This window comes from Gallus gallus, chromosome 2 (genome assembly GCF_016699485.2).
Source record: "Gallus gallus isolate bGalGal1 chromosome 2, bGalGal1.mat.broiler.GRCg7b, whole genome shotgun sequence".
Taxonomy (NCBI): domain Eukaryota; kingdom Metazoa; phylum Chordata; class Aves; order Galliformes; family Phasianidae; genus Gallus; species Gallus gallus.
This window is the reverse complement of record NC_052533.1, coordinates 98753688-98780202: the sequence shown is the minus strand read 5'-3', so window position 1 is coordinate 98780202 and position 26515 is coordinate 98753688. Positions and strand designations below refer to the sequence as shown.

Here is a 26515-nt window from a genome sequence, read left to right as displayed (position 1 = left end):
TTGCACATGAGAGAGATTTGCAAAACACAGCTAAATTTTTGTACTGGTAAGACAAAAAGCTATGGAATCATAGAATCATAGAATCGCTCAGGTTGGAAAAGACCTTAAGATCATCAAGTCCAACCACAACCTAACCGTACTACCCTAACTCTTCACAGCCCTCTGCTAAGTCTTGTCCCTGAGCACAACATCCAAACTGTTTCTAAACACATGCAGGGATGGTGACTCAACTACCACCCTGGGGAGCCTATTCCAGTGCTTAACAACCCTTTCTGTAAAGACGTGTTTCCTGATATCCAACCTAAACTTACCATGGCACAACTTAAGGCCATTTCTCTTCTTCCTGTCACCAGTGAGAAGAGACCAACCCCACTCTCACTGTAAGCACCTTTCAGATATTTGAAGAGAGCAATAAGGTCTCCCCTCAGCCTCCTTTTCCCCAGACAAAACAGCCCCAGTTCCTTCAGTCTCTCCTCGTAAGCCATATTCTCCAAGCCCTTCACAAGCCTTGTTGCGCTTCTTTGGACCTGCTCCAGCACCTCAATGTCCTTTCTGTACTGAGGTGCCCAAAACTGAACACAGTACTCGAGGTGAGGCCACACCAATGTGAGTACAGGAGCAGGATTACTTCCCTAGTCCTATGCCTACCTCTAAATTTAGTACTGAGGTCATACACAAGATAACTACAGGAGATCTAAGACAGTACCAGCATTGCTTGTGAGCTTTTACAGCTTTATTGAGAAATGATAAAATCTTTTCATTCTTGAAATTAGAAATTAGATATTTATGACTTGTAGTGATGTCTGTGATACTGTCTGGCATTTTTCTGACTAGCAATTAAGTTTTAATAATGGCACTTTTTCTTTGTGTGGTCATCTTTGTTGTTATTACTGCATTAGACAAGGAGTTCTGTATTAGTGTGTGTTGGTTGATTGCCTTCAGAATGTTTCAGGTGCTCTTCGTTATTCCTTCATTGAAGGAATTGGAGAAAGCTCAAATCAGCTTTTAGAAATTTTCTTTGAGGACGTTTCAGACAGTGCCCCAGGCAAGAATAAAGCATTTACATATTTATATGACAGCCTTCATGCATCTAATTCCATTGCATCCTTGCTATTACTATATTCATTTTGTTGACCATGTGCTTCCCTGCTGACCTAAGAGAGAACTTTATGTTTACATCAAATTAACTATTTCTATTTTTTTTTTTAATTTAAAATGAGTTTCATATGCTGTTGAAGCAAATGGGTACATTTACCGTAGTTTTAAAGAGCTTCTTCTTTGTACTTAGAGTACTTTAGAGTGATGTTGTTTCAGCAACGCACAGTCGTGTGTAATCCTGTGGCCTGCTGAGGGTACAAAATGGGGGTAAGAGATGATGTGTCCATGGTTGTAAATACTAGAATTTACTTTTGTCAAGAGATTCTTGCAACAGGATTGAAACCTCAGCCATTTTTTTTTCCTGTCATCGGAAACCATAGATGGAATTATTGCCTTATTTTATGTGAATTCATGGGGAGTAGTTTCGTATGTGGATCACGATTAATACTTGTGAAATTGTCAGAAGCTTCCCAAGGGTTTGTTCTGCCATTTATAACTAACTTCTTGCATGCATTTTTAAACACGTTTATCTAGAGAAAATCTGGGGGATGATTTGGCATTAACTGGAAAAATAGATGCCGTGAGTATGTTTTAGACTCCCTTCTGTAGAAGACAGATAATCATCTGTCTTTTTCACTCTTTTTACTCTTTTTGTTTCTCTTATTAAAGCCCTCTTACAAAGACAGGATAGTACTGTGGTCACCATCTTTCCTGAGGCATTTATATATTTAATCACAGTTCTGACTGGTAAGGACAAGGAGTTTCCTGCATAAGACAGAAAGTTAACCTCTCATGCCCCAATCTCCTGTTGTTAGTAACAATGTCACTTTTTGATTTTACTTGATGATGGTTCTTACATGATGGAAAATTTGAGAGCAGAGTTCTTGAGACTTCTATTTCTTACCTCTTTTACTTAAACCAGTATTTCAGCCAAATTCTTGTTCTGTGTAGGATTTTTTTTTTTTTTTCTTATTCTAGCTGTTAACTTAAACCAGATTTTCTACAGTGATAGTTTTCTGATTGTATTATCACATTATTCAAGAGTGGTATATTTTTGTTATTACAAGCTGGTGTTAGAAGGAGCCCCAGGTCAGCATAATTAAACAAATGCATTTGGACTGTGCTGAATTATAAATTGCCAGTTAAGGAGTTTCATAGTGTAGCCTGCTAAGATTTTTCTTCTCGTCTGAGCAAGGAGAGGGGGACCATCTCTCCAACCTGTATTCATCTACATTCTTACTGGAGATATTCACTAAAAGGGCTGAAGTGAACCTAAATGTTTTTAAGTCATGTGAGGATCTTCTACTTTAATTCCAAAGCTCCTGATTATTTTTTTCTTTTTAGTTGTGGACTGCCCTGTACTAGAATACTTGTGAATGTGATAGTGAAATCAGTATCAAATAAGGAGTAGGAGAATCCTGGTCAGAATACCCTGTCAAAGATTTAACAGTGATGTGCTTTACGGCTGCTTGAAAGTTCTGTGCACACAAACTCAATGTTTAGTTTAGTTTTTAATTGAAATCATAATTCTGTAACATATTCAACTAGCTCTTTAGCAGGAGTGAAAAATGTCTCTCTTTAATAATTTTGCAGACTAGCAGAAATGTAGTTATCAGAAGAAAGATGTTCTTTCTTGGATACTTCCTTTTCACATGTCTTCAGTAGTCTTTTGTAGTTTTAAAAAATAATATTGTTTTAATTACCATGGTTACATGCTGCTATTGCTGATATAACAATTTCCAATGATTTCTTTCTGCTTCAGTACTTAATACACTGTGAATTCATCAAAAATGGAACAAAAAAAATCTTGTATGGTGCAAAATTTCTTGTCTATTTCAGTCTGCTTTTTGCAGAGGTCTCATTTTTGTATTCATCATTCAGACAGTGCTCACTTTTAGCTGTACTGAACGTAAATATTCAAAACACCAAACCCGTATGTGGTGGGTTAACTGTGGCCAGCTGACAGATGCCTATCTAGTCACTCTCCTGCTGCCCTTCAGCAGTATAGGGGCAGAAAATAGGACGGAAAAGCTCATGAGTGAATATTTTAAAAAGAAAGGGAGAAAGGAAGGAAGAAAGGAAGAAAGGAAAAATGAGCAGACTGAAGTAACAGAGCCCACTGGCGTTTAGCTTCAACATGATTGTATGAGTTGGTGAGCATCCCTGGTGCTAGAATAGCCAGAGGTGCACTGAGTTTCATGTGGCTTTCCTTTTAACTGTCAGAACGTACTGAAATAATAGTAATATCTTCTGAGATAATGCTGCAAAGCCATAAATATCTAAGTGTTCTACAATCAGAGGATTTAGTTATCTTAATTTGAAGTGTAGAGCTTCCAGTGGCAATTGCTGAAACCAGAAACTGAGTCTAAGTTTCAAAATTCCCAGTGTGGTGTTCTTTTCACTAAGCCGAATTACCTGACTAAGCTATTACCTGTGTGAATAGTATCTACTCACATAGGCTGTAGCTGATGGGTTGGATGGGGCAGGTGAGCAGATGAGCTGCCTTTGACTTCAGGTCTCTACTATATTATCTTTCTGACTTTTATTCCCCCCAGTTTCTCTCTGTATCTGACCTTTGAGGTCCTGCCAGAATGATCTTAGAAAAGCGTGTGCACCATCTAGTACACAAATGGCAATTAATGTTTATAACATCTTTCTAATAACTATGTTCTGTTTTTTCAGATCATCTACTAGAAATGGAATTCTGAGTATCCTGATCTCATTTACAAGTCAATGAAATTATTTGTACTTACAACGACCACTTATTTTAAAATGCAATTCTGCTACTGCAGATTTGCACAACCATAAAGCAGCAGCTAGGTTGTCAAGAAACTTCTAGATTAAGTTGGTGATACATCATATGAATATTTCTAGATTTTGTGTGCATCTGTACACTGAATCCAGCAAGCCATTTTTATGTGCATATAAATTACTGACCAAAAAAAAAAGCATCATCATAATTCAAGATTCTCCACTCCAAAACCATTTTGTAAATGCAAAAGCAGTAGCTTTTCTATTGTTGCCATTTCTTTTGGTTGAGTTCTGAGTTGCATATAGGAGCTTACATTTGCTGTCATGCAAATGCTAATTTTAATACTTAAAAAATCAATGCGTGGTTTCTATTTTTCTGAATACTTCCTATTTGCTAAAATTAAACTATTTTAACACTTCAGTTTTGAAATAAGAAGACCTCCATGGATATTCTGTGACAGAAAACTCAACAGCTCTTAACTTTTAGATACTGTAAGGTCTTGTTGCTTTTTAGGGCTTTGGGGTTTTCTTGCTTCGTTTTTTCTCTCTTTTCAGAGTTGTTGGTGAAAAGCACCCTTAAAGATGAATACCTGAGCACTCCACAGCTCCATGTAAATTACTATCCTGAATTTTTTACTTTCACAATAATGATACCAGTAGGAGAAAGCCTGCAATCAGAAACTTCTGTGCATGGAAAAAAAATTGTACAATTTCTAACAGACATCAGCAATTTATAAATTCAAATTAGAGTAAAGTAGAAGTACTGTCTGTATAACATTTGCTTTTTTATTTCCTCATGTATGACCTTTTTCAGAGTAGCAATTATTTTCCATTAGTTCAGTTCAATTGGAAAAAACAATGCTTAATGGACTTCGAATCCTGGGTCACCAGAGATAGTATTAGACAGTTTTCAGATTTATGTAAGTGCTGTCATATGCAGTTCCATAATTTGCCACACCAGCTTATTTCTGGTGGACTTTTGCCTGTCATTTTCTAGGTTTTCTTGAAGCTATGTGTTGAGTTTGTGATCTGGGGTTCCTGAGTGACCAGAGGAGCTGGCCTGTCTTAGATGTAAAGCAGGTAACCATCATTGCCCCATGAAATGAGTGCAGTCCTGGGCCCTTTCCGTTACTTATGATGACAGATACTTTATCAGCAGATAGATTTTGCTTCCCTGAATATGCTGCTGTGCTTGCAGTAGCATTCTATATCTCTGCATCAGAGGATGATATGTCAGTCCTAGCTGTATGCATTTCTCTGAGATTGCTAGGACTCTTTTACACCTTGGAAGTGAAAAAAGTTTAATTTGAAGGACTTTACAATCTGCTCTGCCCCTTTTTCCCAGCTCTTCTTGCTCCTCCAAAGGAAGTCTCTTTTCTTGTTGCAAATGCATTTGAAGCAAATGTGGGCTGGTATCCTCTGTATTTCATAGTAAAGCATAACAACAAAAATTCACTTCATCAGCAAGCATATTTGCTTATGTTTGCTTTTTACAGTGAATGGTATAGCAGAGAAGTAGGACTTAACCAACTGATGGTGAATAACATCCTTAGCCATCAGTGGGACAGTCAGAAGAAAGCATCCAGAGAGGTACTGAAAAGGGAGCTATCAAATAATTTTCTAGATACTGTGATGTAGGAGGAAAAAAAAATTCAAATATATGACCCAATAAAGTCAACAGCATGTAGTCTTACCATATATACTCTTCAAGTACTTTAATGTATAAAGGCATTACGCATAATTACTGAACAGAAAATACAGTGAACAAGAAATTCCTTTAGAACAACGCGACCTGATACACAGAAAAACAGAAATGACTGCACCTATATCATTCATGTCAGTGCTTATTTCAGTCTCTCACAAGACCTCATTGCAACTTTCCGATACTTGAGGGGAGCTTATAAGCAGGAGAAAGTCAGACTTATTACGTGATCAGGTAGTGACAGTACATGGAGAAATGGACTTAAATTAAGAGAGGGGAGATTTAGGGGAGATGGTAGGCGGTCTTGTCTCAGATTTAAAAGGTGATCTTCTCAACTTTAAATTACTTACCTCTCATTTGGTATTGTATTGATTAGTTACAGTAACTAGCACCTAATTGTGTAGTAGAAAGGCAAAATATCCCTTTTGACATATATGTAAGTTCAAATTTTCTTCTACCAGGTGATACAAAGAATCTAATTCATTTATCAAGTTTATGTGTTTCAGAGTTATTTGTCAAAATCAGTCTTGCTATACATCACTTGGTTAAGGTTGATTGCACATGTCAGATTAGAAAGAATGGTAAATATTCTTTTTAGACGAGTAACATTGATTGGTGGCATTTTCTCTTTTACATTGATTTATATGACTGTGGAATCCTGTCATCTGGGTTCAATAAAGGCTTGTCCTTAATCCCCAATTCAGCTAACACCACTGTACTTAATGGCTCTGAATTAATGTGATTTGTCAATAGCAATAGGGCACGATGATAACCAGAACATACTGCTACATCTTATTCTGACTGATCTATGATAAGCATTGCCCATTTATTCTTTTGTACAACATAATAAACAGTCTCTGGAATTCTGCTTTCATGGCAGGTATTGAACAGCTGAAGCCTTCACTAATTTACACAGTGACTTTTTTTTTTCCAGCTGGCTTCCGGGGCATCTCAAGAAGCTGTATCATAAAATGTAATGAGTTTGAGTACACTGTGTGATACAACAAAACAAACACTGCATGCTTTGTCATTGATATCACTGACATTGAAAAGGTGATTAGGTCACTTACTGTACAAAAATGCACATACTGTGTTAGTGTTTTAAGAGTACAGTTTACCATACTGCAATGCCAATGAGGTAATCAAGCCATTTCCAGAAAAAAAAGGCTAGAATAATATTTTTTGCTCACACTAGAACTTTTAAATGTTCATACTGTTCTCCTAGGTTCCCCTTTTTTAGACCACTGAATGGAAAAACGTAGGTTACCTTAATGCCATTTCCTTTTTCTGCAGTCTATTCATTGTGCGCGATGAGATTACGTCTGCTCTTCTCATGAATATGCTTAATGATGCATAAATGTCTTCTTTAATTGTAAACCAGCCACCTGCACCATCTCTTAGTGTATCTAAAAGTTTCTTTATTGACCGTTTATTACCAGATGGTTTCAAGGAATACAATGCTGCTGCTTGGTGACTGTGAAGAATGTGCATCAGTTGGCTGCAGGAGCAATTCCTCAGGCCTTCAGCTTCCTCTGAAGCCTTTACCTTCCCAAATAAAAGCAGCATCCAAGCTGTAGGCTTTCTAAATTGATTTAGAAATCTACCTGTGCCAGTTTCTGAGGGTGCCACAGATGTGGAGGAACATATCTGATCAAATGATGAGAATATGTACCCAAGTATTAGGTCAGATGATAATGATACCTTCTTTGTCAACATAAGATGGACATGTAGTAGTCAGGGACAGACATGGCACTGTAAAACAACCATGTGGTTAACTCCAAAAAAGGCTTAAAAGCTTGTGATAGATTCAGTGGAAAGAGACAATTCATGCAACAAAAGTCACCGGACTTCAGTACTCTTCAAGGACTGCTTATCTACCAAAGGTAGCATCTACCAGAAAGAGCCATTTTCTTTGCCATCTGACCCTACTAATTATTAATTTGCTCTGAGAGGTATTTCAGTTTTTCATTTCTTGTTGGTTTACATACTTAAGAGGTTCCTGGGGTGAAGTTGGGATAAATTGTCATTGCTATATATGTGAAAAGTATATGTCTGTACTCCTTTGTTTTTCATTTCTCAGTTAGATGTATGCTTCCTTCATGCAGAAGAAAGAAAACCTTAGTACACTTGCTTGTCTGTCTTTCAAACTCACTAAAATTAGCTTGTCATGAAATGTAAAACTAATGTGTAGTTGTAAAATCCATTGCCAGCATTTTCCTCACTACTGGCTGATGGCTAAGTAGATTTAGAAATGAAAGGAGTTATTATAAAGTGATTATTGAATAGCTAGGTATGTCATTTTAAACAAGCAACTAAAATCTCTGTTGCAGATTCAGAATGTAATCTTGTTTGTATCATTCATAGCTAAAATCTGATTTTGATTGTGGAGGAGTAATCGTATAATGTAGGTAATTTGACAAAAATATATCCAACGTTGTTTTTCTTTCATTCTTTATTTAAATATATTTGAATTTAAATGACTCACCGTCTATACCTAATAAAATGACAACAACGTAAAGAAATATTAGGTTCCATTTGCTTTGGTTCAGTTTTAAGTTTTACTATAAAGTGAGATGTTCCTATCAGCTCTGTCATGAAAGGAAACGTCATGTAGAAACTGATATTTAAAAAATACTTCCAACTTTAAAAGGATGTTGTTACTGGTGATTAGGCCAGTATTTTGTAACTGTGAATTTCAGTCTCAAGATTTAGCCTCAATGGGATATGTATAGCCACGAGTTGGAGAATAAGAGCTGAAAGTGCTAAGGAAATGTCGTCCTGCAGGATTGTATAATTCATTCATGTTTCTGTATCCAGTGCTTGTGACAATACATTGCTAAAAGCTTAAATCTAAGACCTCATCTAGTTTCAAGCCACAGCTATACTGATATTTTTTTTGTAATTGGTAAGCTGATGCCTTGGGTGCCTATCAGAATGTGCTTTCAATGAATCTTCTGAAATTAGCTCAGCATCTTGGTTCTGTCCCAAAAATTTGTATATTTTTAGCTTGCATTTCAACTAGAAATACCACACAGAGAATTCTGGTGATAAGCTGATATTAGTACTTCTGATCCCGCCTGGAAAATGGGAGACCTGTACCATATCCCGCATATGAGTTTGAGGAAAAATGAGTGAGGATTCAAGCTGTCTCATTTTAAGAACTTTGCCTGCTCGTTTTACTGCTGTGAGTTATATGTATGTATTTTAGCATTTTCTGAGGTCCTGCAGTCATTTTATTTTGACATTCAGTTTCTTTGTATATACATAAACTAGGGAAATACTACTGTCATATTATACAGTGACCCTCAATACTCTTAAGTCTGGAATAACTTGGAAAGGTACGGAAGGGATGCCCGCAGGCTGCTGCTCAAGTTGCATATTGCCCTGATAAGGGTTGTTGAAGAACTTGTAGAAAAAAACAATTACAGTGATATAAAATCATTCCATTGCTGTTCAGCATGATCTTTCGCAAAACTCTCTAACCGCGTTTGCAAATAATCTCACACTGTTTGCTGCCATGTATAGATTGGATAAATGAAATAGGCCAAACAAGTAAAACAATTTGCCTACTTCCTCGTTTGGTGTTGCCTATAAATATACAAATCTTTAGACTTGTGTTTTGAAAAATAGGCAGGTGTTGTTATTTTGATAGCAGCTGGCTCAGAAGGCTGTTCATCCATAGAAGAAACAATATTGCACTACTTCATGTTGTACCTTCCTGAAACATAGCACCTGGGCTAGTGGGGAGCAGCAGGGTATCCGCTTACCTGGAGAACTGTAGCATGAGTAGAGCTGTTTAGCCTTATACCTTCTACAGGTGGAGTTATACCAAAGGAGGAGAAACATGGATGAAAGGCGGTGTGCATAAGTATGTAAAAAGTAAGAGTTGTGATCTCCATTCTTAAAAAATGTTCAGGTGTGTAATGGTTTAGTTTCTCTGCAGGGAGAAGGGAATTTTCTGTCTCCTTATCAGTATTTCTCTTCTGTTTTTTTTCCTGGAAGGTACTTCAGATTCAGTAGTGACTGACTGGTTGATCACTTTTACCAGTGCTGGTGAACTGTTAAAGCATGTGTTTGAATGGAGACACAGGTACTCTCGTTTGAAATAAAACAAAGATGTAGCTCTGATTAGCAGACAGAATCAAGTCAAAAGTGTGCTTATGGTCTCTGTCACTGTAGTAAGCAAGTTCTTTGCAAACACTAATGAAATTACATATGACACTGACACTGATGCTGGACTACTGTGACTCCCATTTATCTCATAAGGTAATTGATATGAAAAGATCTTAAGGAGATCTGTGACAAAGCCAGAAGATCCTGGATGTCAGACTTGTACGTTTAATTATTGCTATTTTATTTTCACTTCAAAGAGTTGTAATTGGTAATATCTTAAATCTCAGATAATTTTTTAATTGTAAATGCTTTTCTTATTTTTATTTCTTATTTTTCATCCTTTACTTCCTGTGGAAGGGAAGTAGAGACCAACCTGGAATTTAAATCACAAGAGTTATTTTGCCTAGACAACAAATAAAGTCTTCATTCCTGTTGTTGAGATGATCGTCTGAGCTGTGTTCAGATGGAGCCATCTGAACGCCATGCTTTGTCTTTCTGATGGTATCCAACATGTATCAGGTCTCTGCTGATACTGGGGTATCACAGAGGTGCCAGAAATCCTCATACCTCTTGTGTCTTTGTTTCATTTCAGTAGATCTGTGATGAAAATACAAAACTTCCAGTCTAAGCTTTCATTCTGAGACCACATTTTGATGATCAGTTCTAAAAATACAACAAAATGTCTCTGTGATTTTTGAGATTGAGTTTCTGAAAAAACATTGTGCTTGTAGTAAGAGGTAAAGTGCGAAGTTCCTGAGAAATGAGCTGTGAATTGAAGCTGCAATGGAAATGGATCCTTTCTGTCAGTCTCTGCTCCATATTCTCAGCAAAACAGAGGGGAGCAGCAGAGAAATAGCCAAGATGACTGACTAAATGGGATGCTAAAGTGCCAGGGGCTAGAACTGGGCTTGCTGGTCCCTCAGGTCAGAGCTGCAACTGTCAGACTTTCCTGCTTGATACCTGCTGAAGCCAGCAGGAGGAGAGCAGTAGGAAAAACGCTGCAGGCACCGTCAAGGGAATGGGTAAGAAGTACCTGGTGCAGCTTTAGGCATGACAGGCGGTGCTCTCCTCTGGGAGGACAACCTCTTCCTTTATGTACTGGTAGACCTCATTTTTGCAATTCACCTCCTGATTTGTAGTGGTGAGGCAGAAGAAAATAGCTGGGATGCTGAGGAGCAGCAGAGCATCTGTTTATCTATAGAACTGCAGAGGGAGGGCAGAGGTGTAGCTGAATGGCGTCCCTGCAGGTGGGGTTTCTTTCCCCAGCTTTTGTTACAGAAATTGTTGTTTTTTGTGGCTGTCTTTGCCATGTTTTTAATTAAAAAAAAAAAAAATCCATTGTTACCTTACCCTCTTTTTTTGTTGTTGTTGATCGTAAACATTTTTCCCTTCATCTTGTTCCTTCTGAGCTAGTTGTAACCAAAAATAGTTGGGTACTTGGAGTATACGGGTCTGTTGTGACTCAGAAGTCAACTGTACAGAGCAAATGTCCTCATGTCTGTAATGAAGTCATATCTGGTAATCAAAGAAGTGTGGCATTAAAAAGAAAAAGAGAACAATGCAAATAAAGTAGCGTTTATTTGGGAATTCAGGTTTGTTTGATGCAAAAATAATAAAGCATAGTCTGTTCCACTAATATTGAGACCTTAAAAATGAGATGGAAGAAACGGAAGGGGTGAATTCTTTGCTGTACAGCCCAGCATCTTCAGAGGCTCTTCCACAGACAGACCTTTTTGGAACGTTTGACACCACTTTCTCACTGGGCATCCGCTGTAAATTTATTCCACCTGGTGCAAGTAACATCTTGCTTTATTTTTCCTTAAATGTCTTCCTTTGTTCTGACCTAGTCCTTTTTCTCTTACCTGTCTCTTCCTCCTTTCCACTTAAGTGCTAGCATGGGCTGGGTCACACCATGCTTGTCCCACACAGGGGTCAGTAGGGCCCTCTCAGCTGCATCATTTCTGAATGGTAAGAAAAACAGACACAAGCTATGTCACTGTCTGATATTCTGGATTACAGAATCAAGTCAGGAACAAAAGCATTCAAGGTTTTTGCCTTGTCTGATGAACTTTATCCCGTGAACATCAACAAAAGCTATACTGTTTCCAGCTTTTACAGCCCAATCTCTTTATTCCTCTGTCTGTTTTATTAGAGTAAGAATGTATATGTCATTCTCATAGCAATGACTTCAAGATTTAACTGGAGGACTAACTTGTACTTTTATTTAAGGTAGCAGGGCATAAGAATATCTTCCTCCTGGGTAGAAATCTTGAGTAGATTTTGAACCAGTTTCTTCATATAGCCACTCAATTTCACTTCTCAAATGCTATGAATTAGTTTTATGGTTCTAATAAAATAGATTTCTCAGCTCCCCCATGAATTTTCTGACGTGCATACTATGAAACTAAGCACACTGATCCGTATTCTTGCAGCTATGAGCTTTGTTCAACTGCTTAATGTTGTGTGTCAGGGTCACCTTAATTTTGTTGATTTTCTAGCCCTATTTAGCCCATCCAGCTGGTAATACAGTTCCACAATGCCAGTCAGATGCACTTCGCTATCTTTACTCTCACCTGAATGAAAAAATGCTTAGAAGCTGATATGAAACAAAACAAAACAAACAAAAAACCCTCATTTTTCATCAGATTTGTCTGAATCATGCAGAAATACTGAAGGAACATATGAAACAGAGCTTGCCAGTCTTTGAGGTTCACCTCTCATTAATCATAACTGTTGTGGCTACAGCAAATACCCCAAACATCCGGCTTCTCTGCTGGGGTATCTGAGTTTGGAAGCAAGTGAATGACTGTACCCATTTATCCTTTGTGTGGAAAATTTTACTAGTCTGCTCACCAGAAGGAAGATCAGGATTAGATACGTTACTAAGTTCATTTTGTTTTGCCATTTTGTCACCAATTGGGAAATATAATACACTGGTGATCAACATGTTTGGATAGTGGCAGTTAATTAAAAAAATAAAAACGAAGAAGAAGAAGAAGCTGGAGGATTGGAAAATAAGAAAGCAACGCTGCTTTGTAGATGTACAGAGAACAAGTAATTTCTTAACACCTTTTCTTCAAGGAGCTAAGATGAATGATGTCTTTGTACCCGCATTCTAAGCAGGGATTTTATTTAAAAGTAAAAAGATGAAGCCCTGTGTAAATTGTTTAGAACATGTCTTCACTTCTCCTAGTGAAGACATGTTGATTAATAAACATTAAAGAAGGAAGATGCATATTAATTTGTTTACGTGTAAGAGGCTTCTAGCTCATTAAATGTCTTCTAAGCATTTAACTAGTGAAGCAGTGGATAAAACCAGACATTGTCTTTAATCTTGTTGCGGGTTCCATCATGAAAACAAACCGATTATTGCTAAATATGTATAATAGTTCTACTAATGACATTCTTTTGAAAAATGTGGGGTGTCAGCCAGCTCAGTATTTGAGCTGTAATTTGGTGGAAATTTGGGTTCAGTTTTGTAACTCAATTGCTGGGACCAATAGGAATTGATAAATTTTAACTTCATCAACAACAGTGGTTGAATAATTAACTGGTGAAAAACTTCTTGTTTATGGAGAGCCATCAGTTCTTGGTATGATTTTGTTAGGTATCATTTATGCCTGGTTATCAGCTAAGAGTTCTCCAGGAACATCCAGGTGCAGTAAGATATGACTGACATGCCATCTTTCAGTTATTTTTTAATCTTTGCCAAGCTACTCTGCTAACAGGTTTTTATACTGTTTTAGATGTAGTTAAAAAAGACAAGAAAGAAGGTAGTTACAACTAGAGTTTATGGGAAAATAACCCTATGGACCATTTTAAAGAAATTAGAGTATTATCTTAATGTCCTGGCCAAGTAGAGATTGAGTAATTGCTTTCAGTCTAACTTAAAAACAAGTGAATAAGAAATAGCTGATGAAACACCTTTTTGTAAAAACAGTCCTGGGAGAAAATCAACACATATTTACAGATTTTCCCTAAAATTACCCTTTATTTTTAGATACCTATTAATTTAAACGACGGCTTTTGCTTTAAAAGTGTTAACATATACATTTGTAATGAGAATTGCAGTTATTTGTTGCAAGCAACAAATAGGTAAAAAGAGTAAACATTATTTAAATTACAATTTGAGTTTAAAGATAAGTTTCTGGGGTTTTTTTTTTGTTTGCTTATAATTTTTCACCGGAGTCACTTCTTTCTCCATTCCTCGGTGTTTTGCTCTTTCTTCTCTTTAGATTCCTTCTATTGTCATTTGTACTATGAGAGAAAAAGAATGGATTTGTTTCAACTTACGTGTCATATTTATAGAACTGTAAAACTTCTTATTACTCTTACGTACTGCTATAATATGCATAAATGTTCTCACTGTTATAATATGCATCAATAATGATACTAGAATTATATTGGTAATTTTGCAGATCCAATGCGTGGGCCACGGAAACTAGAGGTTGTGGAGATCAAGTCTAGGCAAATCACTATTTGCTGGGAGCCTTTTGGATATAATGTCACACGTTGCCATCGCTACAACCTCACGGTCCATTACCGTTACCAGGCCGGAGGACAAGAGCAAGTGAGAGAAGAAGTAAGCTGGGATACAGAAAGTTCACATCCGCAGCACACCATTACTAATCTATCGCCATATACAAATGTCAGCATCAAATTAGTACTAATGAATCCCGAAGGACGAAAGGAAAGCCAAGAACTTGTCGTACAAACTGACGAAGATGGTGAGTTTTTGTATTTACACATATATGTACATTGTACAGGGATCCTACCTGATGATCAGCTTATCTTTCTGTATGTCCTACTTTCACTGTCTGTAACAAATTTTCTACCACCTTCAGCAGTTTTAGGGCAGTAAGGGATCTAATAGATGTATTATCATGGTCTTTTACATAATCTGTAACATTATACATCATTTTATCATTTCTTCACTAAGCTCATAGTATCTGCTTGAATTATGTTCTGCCACTTACAAGTTCCAGTATCAGTGTGAAAAAAATTCAGGTGCTGGTCCACAATATCTTCATGTAAGCTTTTCTGCTGAGTGATATGCTCAAAATTAAATACTTTGTCCTGATCTGCAGTTTCCACCACTGAATGCTGTTAGTTGTTTATCCAGACAATGTCTTTTGTATATATGTACATTACAATATTTAGATACTCCCTCTCCTTTAGTAATTTTTAGCTGAAGTGGGGTTTTCAGACCTCAGTCATTTAAGTAATGACATCATTTATCAGTCTCTTTTTTGAAGTATGTGTAGCCGAGTTGGCAACTGAGTCTCTGTAATGCTGTATTAACACTGCATGAAAAGACACTAACATCCTTCTAAATCCTGTGTGATGTTATTGTGATTATCCACACCTAGACTTTAGAGGAGCACTGATAGCTATGGAACCAAAATGGGACTTGCTTTTTTAATTAGTCATGCACCAGGAATCAGTTCCACCTTTCTGGAACATGTTGTACTAAGGTACATAGCCCCTTGGTGCCTTCTACAAGTGTGCCTTAGGCTTTTTGGCTTTGCTTATCAGAATCTTCAATTGTCTGCCCTTCAAAGGAACCTTAAAAAATGACTGGGATTGCTTAAAACAGCAGATCTGTTCTCCCAGTTTTAACATCTGCAGTCTGACTAGAAGTAGTTGTGTATTTTCTTCCAAATTAATGGTGGATTTACTGCAAACATTTTGGAAAGATTTCTAGAAAAAAAAAATCAGCAATGACAACTTTCCTTTATAATAAATACTTGAAGAGTATCATTTAAAACTATTAAATCATTTAATATGTCCTGTAATGGATTTGTATGGTACTAATTTCTAATCAAAATATATGAAGGAATAAATTAAACAATTTAGGATTTTAGGTTACTAATGCAACAGATTCTACCAAGCATAGCTAACATAAAAATAGTTTAATTAAAATTAATTTTGCTGTCATCTCCTTGTTTTTGTTCAGTTCAGTTGTAGGATGCAAAAGCAAAGGATCTTATTGATATATGTAACATTTCTGTATTTTCTTTAAAATTTTATATAGTATTTGTTTATTCCTGGCCCTCTGGAACTTCACTTCAGTATACTAAGACATCTTAAAAATCAGTGGTTCAGAGAATACTTTTTTTTTAATATTCTTTCCATAATATTAATCAGTTTTGAAATATCAAGCCTAAAAATCTGTGATTCTGTCTCTGCAGTGTTTTTGAAAATACTAAAAAAGAATACAGCTTTTTAGTATATTGTACACTTCCAGTAAAGCACATGTATCTATGTGTAACACAACAATGGAATATGACCCAAATAATCATGTGATCTTCAAATTACATTATAATGTATTTTGCAAGGGCTATGTCCAATTGAGTGTTGAGTATTTCCATGAATGAATATCCCACAGCCTCTCTAGGGAAGCTCTTAAAGTGTTTGATCTCCCTGATGCTGTAAATGCTCAGAATTTATGGCCTTCAAGTAATTTTATAGAGTTATCACCATGCTTTGTCATACTTTTACCTTACTTGTGCTATATTTAATTTTTCTCCCTTTACATGTATATTATTAGCCCTATTATTCCAAATAGGTATTGTTGGTTTTCTCCTACTTAGAAGGAAGACTTTGTGCCCAGACTTAAAATTTCACTAATGTCACAATTTTACTGGTACCTGTAGGACTGGCAAGCAAATTCAGAAGCTGTCAGTGTCCTTAGAGCTTCCTCTTGTCAAAGGAATTCCTGCAAGGGACTCTATAGAGAGATAGAGAGATTTGCTTTTGAAGTCTCAATTTAAACTCCATTTAGACCATTTAAACTCCTAGACCAACAACATGGAAGAACAGAAGAGGAAAAATACCCTCTTAGACCTAGCAACAGGAAGGAGTTGCCAGATGTCTATCTTGTAGGTCTTCCTATACTTTAGCCATATGGGTGGAATTCAGAAAGGTTTCCAAGAAGTTACTTCAGCTGTTGTAGCAGTTAGTTTCCACCTTCTAGGATATGGAAAATGTGTGTCTTCTTATTGGACTTTCACATTCACGTCAGGTGAAAGTGCTCACCCATCAGTGCTTTATGCTTCCTAGCAGTGCATTTTTGAAGATTTTCTTTTTACATTATGTTTCATGTACTGTTACAAAAATAGAATTTTGGATACAAGTCCATGTGCTGTTAATACACCCTTTTGGCTAAAAACTGTGTTGACATTGGCTCTAGAGTAAGATAGTTGTAGAACGAACAGAAAAAAGAAGCAGATATCTGAGAGCACTTGATGCATCCTTTATCAGACTCTTCTAAAGTCCCTGACTGTTCACCATTCATTCTCCTAAAGTAAGAATCTTTAAGAAAGATGAATGTCAGGTTTTCAGTTTGTCTGCATCACAACTTCCATGTGTTCACCATGTTTAAGTACATCAGGCATATAGTCAGTGAGCATCACCATTATGTGCAAAATGTGACTCACCTTTCCAAGGTTTGTATTCTAGTTCAGTAAGCTAAAGCTGTACCTTGTTACTTCAGTCTTCTTCCATTTTCATACATAAATGTTTGTATATTTCAGTACAGAACGGTATAGATAAGTAGGTATGACTGTCAATTTTTATTTACAAGAATTTATCCCTGAGACATCATCTAGTTCCTTATTCAGTAAGATGAATTATCCTTTTCTTTCGTCAGTAGTGTTCTACTGGAAAAGTGCAATTCTCACTAACTCCTTTTTATACTGAAGTTGACACAAATTTCCTTAACAGCACTATCTTGTAAAATAAATTATTCTCTTTGCTGAGCTACCCTGGCCTTTGCTTCAGTCTTTGGGAAATAATTGTGGGTGTAATCTTCTAACAGATTATATGCAGTTGAGGTGTTTAACTTAGGGAGGTGGGGAAGAAGTGGTTATATATATGTAATATGTTTAACTAATTCCATGGAATATGAACTGTATCTCAACAATTGATATTTTGTGTCTCAACAAAATTGATGGATTGCTTTTATATTTGTTTTTCCTTTTGTTATTCATAAGTTCCAAGTGCTGTACCACTTGAATCCATTCAAGGGAGTACCTTTGAAGAGAAGATTTTTCTTCAGTGGAGAGAGCCAGTGCAAACATATGGTGTGATTACCTTGTATGAGGTATCAAGCATTTGGTCATGTTTTTCCCTTCATGTATTGTATTGATTTTTGGAAGTGCATAATTATATGTAATTGAAAGAAAATATTTTTCCCAGTTTCTGTGAAATAAGTACTCATTTTGAGGATAGTAACACTTACAAAGTAATAAAATCAAATGTGTAATATAGAAATGGATTACTGCAAATCCCAAGAAAGGTATTGAGTTATCAACTTGAAGAAAACTGCTATATTTAGAGCCATATGATATAGTATTCTGTCTAGTAACGTGGAACTAATATTTAAGACTGAAAGACAGATCTTAGTAGATTATTTTTTTTAAGAGGAGGCATAATGCAGTGAAAAGAGTCATCTTCACATTTAGGTGAGACTCATTACAGGAAGCCTATTGTAATAGAAACATGCAGGCATAATTTTTAAAAAATCTATCATTTTTAATGCAAATTCAACAAAATTATATGTTGTAGATGTCTAAAAATCGCTGCTTTTCCTCACATGGAACATTTGCCTGAATACCTTTTAGAAAAATTGACAAAAGACTGCACAGATTAAGCTGTCAGACAGTAATCACTGTTAAGCCTCTTACCTGACCTTACTACAAAATCGGTATTGAAATGCTTTGTTTAAAAAAAAAAAAACAAAAAACAAAAAACACCACCTAAATGAGATATGGTGTAAGAGAAAAGTTAAATTGAATGGTAACCTATTGATACTGTTTTGAAAACTGTTTTATTGTAAGAGGATAAAATGTTACGAAAGTATAGATTGATTTTTTTTTAATATAAAGCTAACTACTTTCCAGCTAGTTTAACAATTGCCTATCTGTAAGGATCTGAATGTTCTAGTAAATATGCTAATGTTTTTATTGATGTTTGGCTTCATGTACATAGAAACACACAGAGGCAAATCATCTGCTAATAAAAATACATGCATGTCTTACTGTATTGCTGGAAAGTACATGCATAGTGTGCATGTGTAGCTCATTCTTAAAAATATGTTTATAACTTCATTGGCTGTAATGACAGTTGTATAGGTGTTATTGAGAGGTGGAAAAAAATAGATTAGCCTAAGTTTCCAAGGTATTCAGGACAGCAAGTCTTTGAACACCAAAAGAACCTAGCATTCCAACAGCAAAGAGAATACTGAAAATAAAATACTGATATCTTCAGCTGTTTATCTTGCACTTCTCGAAGCAGGATAGAGTGAGCTAAGCAATCATTTAAAGCAGAAACTTGATTTCATTAATTTCTAACTGAAAGTTACCAGCAAGACATATACATCCAAACCAAACCAGTTTTTGTTCTAAATGCCAGCTTGGTTCAGTGAGGTGGCTGAACATGAACAGATCAGGAATGCCACAGTACCCAACTAGAACTGCACTGGAGAAGGAGTGCAAAGAAGATCAAGAAAGGCTTATGCAGGTACATCAGCCGTAAGGAAAGACACCGAGAATGCATACTCTCCCCTAGTGAGCAACACATGTAGGCTGATAACAATGGATGAGGTGAAGGCTGAAGTACTTAATTTTTTTGCCACAGTCTTCACTGACAACTGCTCTTCACATAGCCCTCAAGCAGATGTGTCAGAAACTGGGGACTGGGGAAATGAAGTCCCTCCTGCTGTAAGTGAAGGTTAGGTTTGTGACCACTTGAGGAACCTGAACGTTCGTAAGTCTGTGGGTCCCGAGGAGATGCAACCCAGAGTCTTGAGGGAATTGGCTGATGTAGTCACCAGGCCACTCTCAATGATATTTGCAAAGTCATGGCAATCAGGTGAAGTCCCTGGTGACTGGACAAAAGGCAGTGTCGTGCCTATTTTTAAGGGTAGAAAGAGCAATCCAGGGTACTACCAACTTGTTAGTCTCTCCTCTGTGCCAGGGAAGATCATAGAACAGATCCTCCTGAAAGCTATGCTACGACATGTGGAAGAGAGGGAGATAATACAAGACAACTAGCATGGCTTCACCCAGGGCAAGTCCTACCTGACCAACCTGGTAGCCTTCTATGATGGCATAACTGCATCAATGGACAAGGGAAAAGCCACTGGTATCATCTGGACTTCAATTTGGCCTTTGACATGTGCCCACATAACTTCCTTCTCTCAAAATTGGAAAGATATGGATTTGGTGAGTGGACTGATCGATGGATGAGGAGCTGGTTGCAAGATCATACCCAGAGAGTAGTGGTCAGGGAATCAATGTCCCAATGAAGATCAGTAATGGGTGGTTTCCCTCAGGAGTCAACACTGGGACTTTTACTCTTTAATATCTTAATCAGTGACATCGACAGTGGGATTGTGTGCACTCTCAGCATGTTTGTGGATGATGCCAAACTCTGTGAGACTAGACAGGCTCAAGCTGTGGGCCTGGGAGAATCTCATGAGCTTCAACAAAGCCAAGTGGAAGATATTGCACCTGAGTCACGACAACCCCTGCTATCAGTATAAGCTCAGGGACAAAAGGATTGAGCACAGTCCTGCCATAAAGGACTGAGCAGCCTGACCTATCTGTAGGTGTCCCTGTTCATTGCAGGGCAGTTGGACTAGATGGCCTTCAAAGGTCTCTTCCAGCTCAAACGATTCTATGATTCTACAAGCACTCCCCAAGGAAGGTTAGGGAACAGTTCAGCCTGGAGATAATCACAAATTGGAGAATCCCTTGAGCTGAAAAGCCTGCAAAAGAGTGAGTCAGCCCAAGAGTTGCAGCAAGGGGTGAATGCACCTTTCCATCGCCTGTCACCTGCCACAGGGCAATACACAACCTGAGGCAAAGGAGTTTAGTGCCAAAGGGAAAGCAAGCACAAGATGTCTGAGTATTTTAACTGAGAGTTGAAGACATTCACTTTGGATGAGATTTAAGCCTGACTAAGACCTAGGAACAAGGTTGCCCTTTCCTAGGCAACCTCTTCAGCTGGTGGCCATTTTTTAAAGTGTCATCCTGAAGACTGCAGCTTGAGATGCTTTCTGTATGTGTTAGTATTTTAAAATGTGGATAATGTAATTATGACTTTGAACTCCTGAACAAAGAATTTACACTTACTAGAATGCTAACAAATACTGTAGAAACCACTTCGCTTATAAGTAGGAGTGAAACAAAGAAACAACACAAGTTCATTTTAACCAGCCAAAACACCTTTTTTAATTGTATTCTTCCTGAAGCCTGGAAGAACTTAATTATAGAATATTAACTACTTTTCTGTCCAGAAATTAATTGCTATTAAAAAAAAAAGGTAATATGGCAACTGTTATAGATGTATGATATCAACACTTACATGCTTGTAAATATTTTTTGTGTCCATCTTCTTAATTAGAATTATGTGTAATAATGTGATGTGTAACAATTACAACAAAAAAGAATGCTAGTTATTACTTCATTATATAAAGTGCTGGAATTCACATGCAAATGAAACTTCATAAGTAAAAAAGATGAATTAATAATTTTTTTTTATTAATAGATTTCTCATTTTTAAGTTCTCATTACCATATGTGGAAATTAGTAAATAATATAAAAAATCTGGATCAAGTTTTGCTGTGAACTTATATTAACATTTCTAATGGAAACTGAAAATACTGCTTGAATCAAAGAAGGAACTGAGGATACAGGATACATTTTGCATATATTACTCAGCATTTTATCTCTTTTTTCCTCCAAAGGAGATTCTGACCTAGGTATAATATAATAATCTGAAAATTTCCCAATTAGCAATTACAATATCTAAGCTTTAGACTAAAATATAAGCTCTACCCGCTCTCCCTGAAAAATTTGCCTTAAGCTGCCCTTATCATCTTCTAAGGATAATCTTATTCAGAGCAAAGTGTAATTACAGTCAAATCAGTTAGAAGTAGGACCCTCTTCTTTCATTATTTGTTTATGTGCTTTTACTCTGTTGTTTTGTTTTTGTTATTGCTGCTGATTAAAACCAACTGTAAGACAGGTTCAAGAATGACATTGTTAAAGGCACCATCTTAAAGGAATTAATGTAAGCCTGAACCCATCCTTTAGAGTTGTAATCTAGCTTGCCTCTAAGTCTCCGTATCTATAAAAGTAATAACTCATACCAGTTATGGCTGAGTTTCTGTGTCCCTTCATGGGATTCAGGATTTGAAGAGAATAAGAGAGTAAGATAGCTTATCATAAAATGTCTGACAGCACATACATCAGAAGGGTTTACTGGATAAAAATGCAATCTTTGTCCATCTGCTCAAGACAGTTTATAACTTTCTTATTCTTTTGCAGATCACCTACAAAGCAGTCAGTTCCTTTGACCCAGAAATAGATTTATCCAATCAAAGCGGAAGAGTCTCAAAGCTAGGAAATGAAACACACTATCTCTTTTTTGGACTGTATCCTGGCACTACCTACTCTTTTACCATCAGGGCCAGCACAGCTAAAGGCTTTGGACCTCCGATCACAAATCAATTCACCACTAAAATATCAGGTATTTAATGAAAGAATATCATTGTTTGCATTTAATAATGACATGGGTAATTTTTTGGTTGCTTATTTCTTCTTTAAGAATTTACGAGCAGCAAATTGAAAGTAAAATAAGCCTTCATCCCTGAAGATGTCAAAGTGACATATAGTAGTGTACCTGAAAAACTTCCCAAGTGTTTAAATAGCAGCTAGTACTTTGAAATTCCTATTCATGGCTATAACTTACCACCCAAGATACCAAATGAATTATGTGCCTGCAGTCAGTGCCAGCTGCTGTTACAACATTTAGCATAGGGTTTTTTGGACATGAGGATGAGGGCTCCATTCAGAGCTTATTCAACCTTGACATGATTCTAAATTAGTACAGTAACAGTGCTGGAAAATCTCTTTAATGAGCCATGAACAATTGAGAGTACAGCAGATACACTGTATGTCCACTGTTCAGTTAGAAAGTGCAGCTGACTGCCAGCCAGCATACACTCCTAGCAGGCGTGTGAACCGAAGTGGGAATGAAACTGTATTAGACAAGAACATCAGGAGTTGCAGATTTCAGATAAGAGCAGCATGACTTTGTCACTTCTACAGAACCATGAACAATACTTTACAGCCCTCCCAGAGGCAGAGGAATGCTTAATTTCTCCAACTGATGGGATGCAATACTATTAAATACCCTAAAATCCTTATGTAATTGATGACAAAATGTTTTGCAAATCCCTCTACTCTTCAATTCCCTACGGTCTTCTTGGGAATTAAACTGAGAGTTGAACCTTGATAATGTTTACAGAAAATTGCCTTATCTATTTGTAGTCAAATTCGCTTTCCAGAAAAGATAAGGGAAAGCATTTGGATACAAAATCTTCTTTCTATTCTACTCTCTTTCTATATATTTTTCCCCCCATCAATCATTTTCTGTCCTCACAAGTATTAATCAGAAATAGAACTATTCCTTTTTATTATAGGAAAGGGCAGTTAATGCAAAGTGGAAATTATTGCTAATTGAGGTAACTGTAGAGGCAAAAAAAAAAAAAAAAAAAGTTGGCAATTTTCAAGTTAGAAAATTATTCTTGGAAGAATGTCTAACAATAATTAACACTGATCTGTAAAGATGGGATCATCCTCCCTTTTCTGACACTGAGCAAAATGTTTCTGTGTCAGAAATGTATTTCTAACGTAGCAAGTCTTGATAGGACTTGGGATGATAGAATCAGGCCTTACTAGAATGAGGAAAGAAGGAGGCTGCTGAGAATAGAGGGCATTTGGGAATAACGTTATGGCTTAAATTGTTCTTTTTTAAATTCAGTATGTTACCAACAAAAACTCATTTGTCTGAGTGGACACTAAAGCCATGCTTTGAAATGAGACAAACCTCTAAGGAGCTGGTGAGATTGTGCAAGCCATCTTCTCTGCACCCAACTGTCTTAGTATTTCATTGTAGTTACTGTGTGCTCGATGTGTCTATATTGTGAAGAGATGTGAAATGAAAGTGCTGAACATTTATTAAAAAAGGTTTCACAGCACCTTTTAGAAAAGATGATGTGGCAACTAGGCGTTCTGACCAATTTTTAAACAGATCTTGCATGTTAATTTGTCTGACTCTAGACTGCAGTTTCATAGCCTTGATTTTCTGTCTTAAGTTGATGAGTAGTACTATTCTGTACTGTAAATAGTTGCCGTGTTTCATTCTACAGTTGTATGATTGGCATTGATGGATTAAGTGATCTGTATGTAAATATGCATTACTAAAAGGAGAGTTAGTAGCCATGCCTGCTGTCAAAATTGATGGGCATGTTGTATTAGAAGACTCTGTTTTCTGTTGCATATAACTTTGTGAAAAGTCAGCTGGGCAGGCTGATTTTTTTTTATGCCTCCTTTCTCACCCAGAAGAATTTCATCCATTTCAGGAACATAAGCTGCTTCTTTGCTTGTGGGCAGTGTGGAAGAGGAAGAATCCTAATCTAGATAGAGCAAAAGGGGAAAAATAGATAACGTCCAGGTATCTGTGGAGAGGAGATAAAGTAGCCAAGTCTCAAAGGTAGGAATGGGAGAACCATAGCTTGTAGCCTGGACAGGATTACAGTTTTGGTGGAAGGAGACTAAGGTTAATAAACATTGTTTGTAGGGTCGTAAGAGTCACAACTCAGTAAGACTGCAAGACTTGTTAAGGTGCATGCAAGAGACCAAGGGCAAGAAATGACACTGATAGTGTTTCAGAAATGTTTACACAGCTTTCAGATTTGCATTTACTCTGTGATTCCCTCATTCTTGGGATAGCCAACTTGAGAATGGGGAGTGATTTGGATAAATTCTAGATGTACAAAACTACAGAGCTGAAATTGGTGAAAACTGATTTCAAGGGGCTGGAACTAGGTGATTTTAAAGTCCCTTCCAACCCAAATCATTGTTATTCAATGATACTGTCTGCATGTAGAGGATGCTGTACTCCGAGTAACTTCATCAGTGTGGTACACAAAGTGTCCAGCATCTGGAATATTAAGCTAAATGAATTCAGATGCTAAATAAGTCTTCAACAATGATGATAATTGACTGTTGGAAGAACTAAGAACTAAAGAAAAGATCTTCGCCACCCCAAAAAAATGTATTTTTTGTGATAAGCTGGAATTGGTTTGGGTAAGTTCGTCTTGCATCATTCCTGTGGTCAAAAAGGGTCACTTCAATGATGGCTGTTTGCTTCTGTAGCCTTTTAAGTCTATAGAAGTGTATCATCCTTAATAGCTGGACAATAAGTATACGATAGACTGCTAAACAAACAATTAACTGAGCAGCCTTCCATTCAATATAGTGGTAAAAACACAACTAGGCAATAGCATTGGAAAAAAAGCAACAGCAGTAGAAGACTGTAACTGAGGAATCGTTTGTAATTTGTAATTGCTTAATGAAGACGCAGTTTGCAAAAGTGCCATTGAGTGTGGCTTCAAACTATGATAAGCTCTCATGATGATAATCCTGTTTCATTATCATGAATGATATCTGTGGTGGACAATAGGCCCATGACAGCCGCAGTAGAAATGACAAGTTCCAGAAGTGTATACTACTACTGCTGGCATGCTGAGGAAGCTGGACTCACAGTTTCAAAAAATATAGCCACTTTTGCATACACATTTGTAGATGCTCTTTAAATAACTAGAAAATATATATTCATTTCCAACTTACAAACTCTCAGTACTTTCTGAAGACTTAGGTGTATTAGGAGCTGTTAGCTCCTGTAATTGTCAGTGAGCTGGGATTTCTTTTATTGTTTTTTTTACTGAATTTACTTAAAAGTTGTCTCATACTTGTACTATAACTGAAAGCATATTAGACCTTTATACAGTCTTTATATTTGCAGAAGTCTTTAGGATTACATATTCAAATAAAGATACGGCTCCTGAAAGAAGAAATACAGGAATAACGATTATTTTTGCTTCTTTTCCTTTCTTATTCTAGCACCCTCTATGCCACCATATGAACTCGAGACACCTTTGAATCAGACTGACAGCACTGTGACAGTCTTGCTGAAACCTGCACAGAGCAGAGGCGCTCCTGTCAGGTACTGGGGGAAAAGGCTTTATAAAATTAAAACCAAATTGATTAATTTCTTGAACATGTTTTCTGGGGATTTTCTACGCAGCAATCAGTGTCTAAATTCATGTCTGTATTAGCTCTAATTAAATTAAATAACTGAAGAAAATGGAAGTGCTTTGATGTTGAGTGTTCGTGTATTGTTTAAAGGATTTGATCCAGATGCAAGTGGCTTGTTCTTTGAAGATAAGGAACAAAGCCTTAGTTCTGTTGTGTGGGTGGCTTCTTTAAGGTAATTGCTTACTGCAGTGTTATAAGTTCAAGGGCATATCACATTTTCTATGCTGAGCTACTGTCTGTGATATCCTCTTTTCTTGTTTACTTCACAAATATAAGATAATCAGTTCTTAGTAAGTTAACCACTTTTCAAAATATGCATTGTACCATTTGTGACGTATTTACATTTACTTGACCGTGAGAGAAGTACAGAAAAAAAAAAACAGGAAAACCAGTAGCTTCAGTTCTTTAATGTTATATAGTACATCTTAATGAATTTCCAGTTTGCTGTGGTTTATTTCATAGCAAGATGCACTTCACCATGTAAGTGTTACACCTGTTGTGATAAAAGGTGCCTGCTTTTCAGTGAAGAAAGCAGAGGAATGATTATATTATTTTGAGTCAATACTCTGAACAGGGGAAAATACAGATGAGATAAATACAGGTTTTTCAGAGGTTGAAGACGTTTCTCCTTTATACATAAGTTATTATTTTTTAGAGGGAGGGCTTCTCAGAGAATTTT

General features: G+C 36.7%; 1 protein-coding gene across 12 annotated transcripts in view; it reads left to right on the top strand.

Moving 5' to 3' along the window:
* The window catches only part of PTPRM (protein tyrosine phosphatase, receptor type M), a 458835-nt gene that overhangs the window by 233524 nt on the left and 198796 nt on the right, over positions 1–26515 (top strand). For all 12 annotated transcript variants that reach the window (XM_015282551.4, XM_040695587.2, XM_015282550.4 and 9 more), the window contains 4 exons: positions 14083–14391; positions 17659–17768; positions 22000–22201; positions 25642–25744. In XM_015282551.4, the coding sequence (XP_015138037.2) occupies positions 14083–14391; positions 17659–17768; positions 22000–22201; positions 25642–25744 (724 nt within the window). The remainder of the gene's footprint in view (positions 1–14082; positions 14392–17658; positions 17769–21999; positions 22202–25641; positions 25745–26515) is intronic.